The sequence below is a fragment of the Denticeps clupeoides genome, chromosome 3, assembly GCF_900700375.1.
Source record: "Denticeps clupeoides chromosome 3, fDenClu1.1, whole genome shotgun sequence".
Lineage (NCBI taxonomy): Eukaryota > Metazoa > Chordata > Actinopteri > Clupeiformes > Denticipitidae > Denticeps > Denticeps clupeoides.
The window spans coordinates 7,849,729-7,859,307 of record NC_041709.1 but is presented as its reverse complement, the minus strand read 5'-3'; the positions used below and the strand labels follow the sequence as shown (position 1 = coordinate 7,859,307).

General features: G+C 39.9%; 1 protein-coding gene across 1 annotated transcript; it reads left to right on the top strand.

The window, feature by feature from the left end:
* Positions 1-4,337: 4,337 nt before the first annotated feature.
* rbp4l (retinol binding protein 4, like) lies at positions 4,338-6,463 on the top strand. Its single transcript, XM_028973346.1, has 6 exons — positions 4,338-4,498; positions 4,758-4,875; positions 5,254-5,390; positions 5,724-5,836; positions 5,920-6,132; positions 6,254-6,463. The coding sequence occupies exons 2-6, from the start codon at positions 4,759-4,761 to the stop codon at positions 6,262-6,264; spliced, it is 591 nt and encodes a 196-aa protein (XP_028829179.1). The 5' UTR covers positions 4,338-4,498; position 4,758; the 3' UTR covers positions 6,265-6,463.
* The last annotated feature ends 3,116 nt before the right edge of the window (positions 6,464-9,579 follow it).

Below are 9,579 nucleotides of genomic sequence, written 5' to 3'. Positions count from 1 at the left end.
CCACTGTGATCAATAACCTCTACACTTCATATAATAACAAAGCTTCTCAACAAAACATTCAACAATGAAATCCATTTGATGCATTGAAAGCTCGCTGTGAACCATGGCCTTTGCTGTAAATGTGTGAAAAATCCTACTGGGACAGATTAACTTTGTTTGGGGCTAATAAGAGTCTTTTAATTAGAGAATGCAGTCTGTTAATTGTAACATATGATGGCATGCTAATGGATTGCTTTGTTGGACATTTGACAAATTTAACTGGGTATCAATGGGTTATTGTGATTTGTTTCAGTTAACCTGTCTCTGTCCCATTGTGGCTACTTAGTTTCCTGGCCTACCCTTTTATTTACACCGCTGATCCCTTTGTCCATCCTTGGTTTCATCAAGGAATACATTGTACAAGATTTAAAAGAAATAATTTATGTCTTAATTGTGTTATCCGGAACTGTGGAAGTGTGAAACAGTGGCCAATGAGTTGGAAAGATTTTTTGTAATCTGTTTGTTATTATCCATAAAGTGCCACATGGTGGCAGCAGATAACAATCCAGGTCAATATAGCTCACAGTTAAAGCAAGTTTGAGGTGAAAGAGGTTCAAACTTTGTGCCGACCTCACTAACACTGTCAGCATAAATGCAGTTCATGCATGGCCATTCACACTGGAAATGCTTACGCGCTGCAATCAGAGCTGTCGTATTACAACACTTTAGTTCATTTACAACATGTTAAATGAATGATATACTATCTCTGCAATACTGGTAATGGTTTCCTTATTTAAAGTGAATGTAAACTTGCTGGAATGTTGTTTTTACAATGAATGCGCAATTAGTATAATAGATGACATATAATGCATGCTTCATTTGACAAAATTGAGACCGGGGTGTAAAGTAAGTCTGTGGAAAAGTCTGTGACAAATGTGTAAAAAGTATATGAAATAATTTTTTTAATTAATACATCAAGTTACAAATGATGTATGTTTCATGAGTGTGCTATGGTATTAAATAGTTAGCAATATAAAATGAATGTAATGCGAAAAATCTATTTGCATGGAATATGCATAAATAAATAATGGAAAATTATTGTTTTTACATTGACTACTGTAGCTAACAATGGCTGATGACTAATTGTAACCTAGATCTGATTGTAGATCTGATGTAATTGAACTTGTCACTGCAAATGTTACTTTAAGGCCAGTTTGTATTATAAACTGACACCAAAGTTTTTGTAATACATGACAAGTAAATTTCTAGTAGTATGTAAGCATATATAATATGCACACTGACATATAATGTTGGTATTTAAATTAATATATTATGTAGTGAATGTACAGTGTGTGTACAGAACCGCCAAAATATGTTTTATTGATAGCTTGCTCGTAATAAAAATACATTTGGTTCAATGTCAGTGGACATTAAAATTTTATCAGCTGTATTTTTTTTTGCATAGTTTTTCTGTAATGAGGGGTGGTAGTAGCCTAGTGGGTAACACACTCGCCTATGAACCAGAAGACCCAGGTTCAAATGAAAATAGTACAATCAAGAACACTTAATGTACTTAAGTACATTTTAAGTTACAGTAAGGATATATCAGTAGTACAAACCAGCATACTTTCAGAAAATAATTTTTTTAATCCATGAAGTATACTTGAGATGTTTCATGAAAGAATTTAATCAAATATTTTGAGCTGCAATATTTTACTGAACATTTATTGGTGACATTTTTTCTATTTTAGCATTTTTGTATTTTATGGTCTCCGCTGTAGGAGCAACAACATCACTGACAAAGAAAGCATTTCAGACCAATGTCCATGTGCTCAGTCAGCAGAAAACCTTAGCTGGATAAGGGCTTGGAATAGTTTACTTATACCAAAGTGGCTGAGCCAGACAGGCCAAGCAAGCCAGAGTGACCCAAAGCTGAGCAGTGTGGGATTTAAGGAGGTGCTGAGTGGATGGAGCCAACATGTGCTGCAACCTTGGTGCTGGACTACCGAAGGCCTTACATTTCCAGATCAATTCTGAGCAGATTGTTCTGTTCTGTAAAATAAAACTGTAATAGAAATCTGGTGAATAAATGGTGTCTTCTGATACTTTGTTAATGATAGAGCATGACCACCCGAAAAAATTATGGTGTCAGGGGTGGTAACATGCAGAGAAAACAGGATCCATTTGCATGAATTAGGAGACAAGACTGTTCCAGCTTGCACTGACCCACCATACATGTTTAACTCATACCTTTAGAAAAAATCTCACTTTTGGTCTGAATGTGGATGTGAGCTATTGTGACCTTTTTATCAGTGGATCAATAAGCTTCTGAAAGCTGGTCGGAAAGTATCTTGACTCAATAAGGTGTTTAGTTTAAAGATGTTGTCTCTGGCTTTTCCCGTTATGGGTTGCTACAGCGGACCAACTGGTCAGGTTGTCCATTCAAAATTGTTGCCCTTCCTGATGCAACCCTTGGGACTGGCGCCATAAAACACACTGTCACGTGCATCCTCTGTTGCTGGGTTAAGTTGTTCAATTTAAAAGAACATAGAAATCACTGAGCAATTGTCTAAACATTTACATTTGCATGGCTGTCATTTTTATCCAGAGTGACTGAAATAAGTGCCTCCATTGCCTTCATACCTTCATTGCTCACAATGATTCTCAGTTAATGATTCTCCAGTATGAATCTGGGGTTTATGTTATGTTTTCTGTGTGTATTTGGACACTAAGGCAGGGTAAAAATCTTGCCCTGTAAAATTTTTGTAAAATATGGCTGTGTGGGTGGATGAATCTGTAATAGAAAACAAATGTTTTATTAATGTCTCCTGTCTACATATATTAGTGAATACTAATTATTTTAATGAAGTTACAGAGATTCAGCACAGATGTGATATACAGCATTCATTATTATGCTTTTTTATCTCAATATACTTAATTAAAATAGTCAGAAAACAAGATTATTTCTGAACCAAGTGTCTGGTGTTAAATGTACTTACCCTAGTGTAACCTTGCATCTCAGCCAGTCTTTTTTTAGGTCCCTGTCTCCATTGCTGAGTAATACTGCTCCATTCGCCCTGGTAAATTTAGACACTAGAATGGATCACAGAGGGACTCTAAACAGGAGCGCCGTGAGTCAAGAATAGCTTCATGTCAACAGTAGAACCTGCCAGACATGTGCTCAGTTAAAACAGACCAATCATGTGTAAATTTCAGCAATAACAATGATGATGATGATGACTAGGTTTCATGCACATAGCTCCAGGACGTTTGAGATAACCAAAGAAAAGATATCCTAAGCATAAGGGAATGGACATGAAATATGGGGATCATTGTGGGTCTTTGTGCTCCCTCAGCATGGAATAAACAAAAGATCAAATCAATGTTTTATGGAATTAAACTTGCTATTTAATTATATTTCTGATTGTCTTTGGCAAGGAAAGTGAAAGTATCGGTAGTGCATGAGGTGACTACTCTGTAACAAATGACTGCATAGAGCTTACATAAGGCATTCTTATAACGAGTAAAGCTGCTTGAGTAATCTGGCCAAGCTCATCACATTGGCCTGAAGCCAGGAGAAATGGTGTGAAGTTGAGAAAGTGCTAGCACCTGTGGCATGATAACTGCATAGCAACATCATTTTTGTCAAGAGGTTCGAGTGAATGATTCTGATTAGGTTTTTTTTTTTTTCAATATTGCGTTAATGTCAGATGATTCTGTCCCTAAAAGCCTTGCCTCATGGTTATGTTAAGGAATGTGTCTCTCTGTGTGAAGGTTGAACTGCTCTTCTCTCTGTATTGTTTGGGAACATTTGCGATTGGATATCATTCTGCCTCTCTGCCCACGTTCACGTGAGGTCTGGCCATGTACAGGATATATATAGGGTATTTAAAGTACATCAGTTGTCTCCTCTTAATCTATGAATTTTATGAACACTGGTTATCACTGATCAATTTTTTTAACCAGCCTACATTTACCACACACGGTGATGGGCGTGTGTGTTGTCCAATCATATTAGCTCTCATTAAAATTGTATTTTTTTCCATGAAATACCTGAATTTAAAAATCTACATTTAATTAAAATGAATACTAATACTATGAATAGGGGTATTGCAGTGCAAAATAAATAATCAAAGCAAACCCACGTCTAAAACTGGCTGTTGTTTTGTCAGCCAATTATCCTGCACCTCGTGCTGTTATCTAAATTGCTGCATGTGGATCAATTTGTCTTAACACACTGAGTGTCTGTTCACCATTGCATAAAGACTTCATTGTTTTTTAGCGTAAACATACAGCAGGTTCAGGGAGAACAGCCAGATTACTGTAAGGATTTCTACATCCAGCTAAGCCCAAGATTTAAGAACCGTATTTAGTTACAAGAAGTGAAAATAATCAATAAGCCCATCTGTGAAGGGAATATAAAAGGCTCTTTGGGTAGCACAACCAGCCACAACCACAGAGAGACAGAAGAGGTGGACACCACTGAGTCCTACACTCTAGACATCCTGACACAAAGCAGGTAAGGGGCAGCTGCTCGCTTGTGAGCTTTAGAAAAAGGTTCATGGCTTCGAGCAAACAGTAATTTGTCAGCTTTGTCTAAAGCTGCCGTTTTCATCCACACAGGTAGCATGAAAGTAATGCTGCTAACGTGATGTTCTAGAGAGAGTAGTGGGTTGGATGTAGGGATTTGGAGATTCTTGTCTGGGTTTTTGGGGAAAAGTCGGAGTGCCATGGTGGAGAACCGTTTGGAGAGTCACATGCATTGCTCCCCTTCGCAGAATGGACTACTCAAAATTTGCCCTCCTGATGGTTCTACTGTCCTACGTGGAGTACAGCTGGGCTGCCTCCTGCACGGTGGAAACCTTCACAGTCAAGCAGGACTTTGACCCCAAACGAGTGAGTCTGAAGCCTAGGAAGTGGGGTGGTAGTAGCCTATTGGGTAACATGCTCGCCTATGAACCAGAAGACCCAGGTTCAAATCCCACTTACTACCATTGTATCCCTGAGCAAGACACTTAACCCTAAGTTGCTCCAGGGGGGACTGTCCCTGTAAAACTGATTGTGAGTCGCTCTGGTTAAGGGCATCTGATAAATGCTGTAAATGTAAAATGTAAATGTAAGCTGTGTGATTTGTTCTACTGCCTGGCAAAGTGCAAGTGTTAAGCTTTCAGGTCTTTGCCAGGAGGAGTGGATTAATCGCTTTCTGCCTACTGCTGGCGTTCTGTGTTGGAGAGAGCGCTTCCGTTGACTTGTCTGGGATATTGTGTTCTGCAGTATGCTGGCAAGTGGTACGCCCAGCAGAAGAAAGACCCTGAAGGCCTGTTCCTTCAGGACAACATCTCTGCCGAGTACACCATTGATGATGATGGCACCATGACTGCTTCCTCCAAGGGCCGTGTCACGCTTTTTGGGTGAGTACAAGGACCCAAATGCTGTCATAATAAATTTAACTATTGATATACATAGATATACCAAAAAAGTACAGTAAAAGATAGTAAAAGACAATAAATATTTACATTTTTGATTGTACTTCCGGGGACAAAAACTGACTACACAAACAAACCCCTCCAACATGTATTCATGCCCTGAGAGAGAACAGCTTTTTTAATGGTCACACGGCTCTTAGGACAGGGATTTGGGAGAATGGTGAAACAGTGGCTTTATCCACGCTAATAGCACACACATGGCATTTAGTGCTGAGGAGTGAACAGAGATGCTAATTCAGCTGTGGACTGGGTTTACAGATTCTGGGTTGTGTGTGCTGACATGGCTGCTCAGTATTCAGTGCCTGACCCTGCCACCCCTGGCAAGATGTTTATGAACTACCAGGGTCTGGCTAGCTACCTGTCCAGTGGAGGTGAGACAAAATGATGCTGAATTACAATTACATTACATTTTGGGCCACTTTAGACTAACACTAATTTCCTTTGTGACAACTAGGTGACAACTACTGGGTCATTGACACAGACTATGACAACTATGCTATCACTTATGCCTGCCGCACACTGAAGGATGATGGGACCTGTGATGATGGCTATGCCCTGGTGTTCTCCCGTAACCCCCGTGGCCTGCCCCCTGCCATCCAGCGCATTGTCCGCCAGAAGCAGGAGGAGATCTGCATGGCAGGACAGTTCCAGCCTGTCCTGCAATCCGGTGAGTCCAACACCGTCCACCAGCTCACATGTATGGCTCTGCCATGCAGAACATGCTGGAAATGCAGGAAAATGCTCTAACCATGGTTTTTTTTTTTGCTTTTTTTGCTTTTCAATGACAGGAGCTTGTTAAAAGTCTGACCATCGTTGATATCTGAAGAGGGTTCCTATAGCAAGTGGGCCTGACAAGAGGCGTCCAGAGCAGTACCAGTGCTTTAGACATGCTTAGAAGACAGTGTACAATGATGAGACACTGATTCACTTTCTTAAGGGAATGCTGTTATGCTGTATTAAGCGTCTGTGACAATAAATGTTTTTTTTTAAACAAGTAACAAGTTGTCATCTGTGAGTGTTTTTATGAAGACGTAACTCTTGACACACAGAAGGATACGGCAGAGTATTTATTCATTGATAAACCCTCTAGCTCTGGAGTACGGATCCAATTTTATGCAAGATTCTAATGCCATGCCTTGCATTACATAAGTAATAGAATTTTCTACAATACAGTTTACAATAAAACTTAACAATGCCCTTCATCGCAGGATATTCCATGTAAAACTACACATGGTACATTAGATACAAACAACTAAAAAAGCTGGCCTGCGACACGAATTTCACTTATCCTCTTTTTAAATTGAAAAGAGGCTTAAACCGACTGGCGTCTGATTTCCAAATGAGGATGATCATCTGCTTAGAAGTCAGAGCAGGACAGAAGGGTATGATTGTATTATATAACTGCTTTTTTTTCCTTATTTATTTTTATTTGGTTAGAAATGTCCAGAAATGTTTCTGTAAGAAAAGATCCAATTGCGTGAAAACTAAATAAATCAATGAACAAATAAACAAGAACTAAATTATGTTAGAACCAGAATTTGACCATGTCTTATGAACCAGACAACCACAGTCATAGGTTCAATTCACATTTACAGCATGTATCAGACGCCCTTATCCAGAGCGACTTACAATCAGTAGTTACAGTGACAGTCCCACCCTGGAGCAACTTTGGGTTAAGTGTCTTGCTCAGGGACACTATGGTAGCAAGTGGGGTTTAAACCTGTGATTTTTTGGTCTTCTGGTTCATAGGCGAGTGTCTTACCCACTAAGCTTCTACCACCCTATTAGTACCACCCAACTTAATACTATTGTGTACCTAAGCAAGGCACTTAAACCTGTGTTGTAAGTCATGTAATGCAGGTCATCAACACCAGCTGAACAGCCAAGAAAGCCCAGCAGCATGTCCACTTCCTGCGGAGAATGAGGAAAGCCAGTCTCCCACCACCCATCCTCACCACCTTCTATAGAGGGACCATTGAGAGCATTCTGACTAGCTGCATCACTGTCTGGGTTGGGAATTGCACCGTATCGGTCCGCAAGACCCTATAGCGGATAGTGAGGACAGCCAAGAAGATCGTTGGAGTCTCTCTTCCCTCAATAACGGACATTTACATCACATGCTTCATCCGGAAAGCCACCAGCATTGTGAAGGACTCTACACACCCATCATATGCACTCTTCACCCTCCAACCATCTGGAAAAAGGTACTAAAGCATTCGGGCCATCACTCCCAGACTGTGCAAGAGTGTAATTCCACAAGCCATCAGACAACTGAATTGGCAGGAACTTTCCACTTTGGACTGAAACACACACACTCACAGACACACACACACACACACACTACCTCTGTTACATAGAGGAATACTACCTATTATTGCACTATTCCATTTTGAACAGCAGTAATTGCACTATTTTACTTCACACATTTATTATTCAGAATGTTGTTGGTTTGAATCCTGACCCATCAAGCTGCCACTGAGGTGCCACTGAGCAAAGCACCGTCCCCACACACTGCTCCCCGGGCGCCTGTCATGGCTGCCTACTGCCTACTCAGGGTGAAGGTTAAAAGCAGAGGACACATTTCACTGTGTCACTGTGTGCTGTGCTGCAGTGTTTCACAATCTCTTCACTTTCACATAGCCTGATTTATCACGATGTACCATTGTGTCACACATGTGCACTTTATGTAAGTATGTAACTTTGTTTAATTCTTACATGTAGCACCAGGTTCCGGAGAAATGTTGTTGTTTGATTTCACCATGTACTGTCTAACCTGTATGTAGCTGAAATGACAATATAGCTTAACTTCAACTTCAAATAAAAATAGCTGCCTTTTCTAAGTTACTTAATTTGTTCTTTGCAGCACAAAGTAAATTTTTCACACAAAAAATTCCAGTGTAGTAAAATGAATACATGTGAGTGATAACACAACAGTTCATTTGTTATGCGAACAATAAAAACCCAAACTTCTTTTTCTGATGACAACTACTGCAAGGATAAAAGCAACTGCCATCATAACTACACCATGAGACAGTGGTGGTTGCTTGTAGGTCTGTGAAACTGGTTTCTATTACTAGAAACACATGGAGAGCAGCGCACGGCTAACCCCATTTTTGCATGGTTTTTGTAGTTTTTGTGAAATTTGTCCCAAGAAATCTCACATGTGTACCTGCTACCATGATGTGCTTGAAAAATAAAATGTCGAGGTCCTCTCCAGTTCAGTCTTGCTGAACATACAGCGCCCCCTGGAGGATTCTGCAGTTGTTTTGAAACTACTGGAGTGTTGAGATGCTGACTGCACCTTGATGGACTCCATGGATAAACAACCGAATAACGAAAAAGAACTTCTAACACGTCACCAAGCCTTCAGGGTCATTACCCTTATTAAATATTTGGCCATGCGCAACAACAGCCACAAGAAATCATAAACTCTTTCAGGTAAAATGAAATGACCCTTATCCTCTTCTCCACACTTTCCCCAAGATTAACCCACTTGGTAACAAATAATATGTAAGCCTGTATTTCTGAGTCAGTGAAGAAGATAGAGAAACAGAAGCTCTTTGGTTAAAAAAGAAAACATTTAAGCAGTGGTGATAGAACAAAGAACTACATGCATCACTTTACTGTATATAATCTGCAAACTGTGTCTTTTCTGTCATTAATTTAAAAAGATTCCAAACAACAAACAATGGTTTGGGTCACCATGTTTTTTTTTTTTTTCTGCAAGGGACCGTGTCAGTCCTGTGTCTGTCAGTGACTCTGTTCAGACTAATGGACTAAGGATCCATGTATTTCTTTAGTGGAAGAGCTTTCAAATAGGTGATGCATTGACTGCCTTCAACTGAGAATCCTCAAACATTAATATGTGAAGCTGGCCTGCGTCCTGAGGTTAATGTGTAATGTTTGCATGTTCCCAGGGTGTATGGACAAGTGAGGAACACGAGGTACATATCTGTCATCCTGTCCCTGCCCACCAGCTGTCCTACAGGAGAATCCCTTGTAATCCCTGACCTGTAATGAACGTCTGCAATTCATATGCAAGTCGACTCGTACCCTACAGTCATACTGTCAATTATTATTTGTGATGTACATAAAATATATATGGGATTCATTT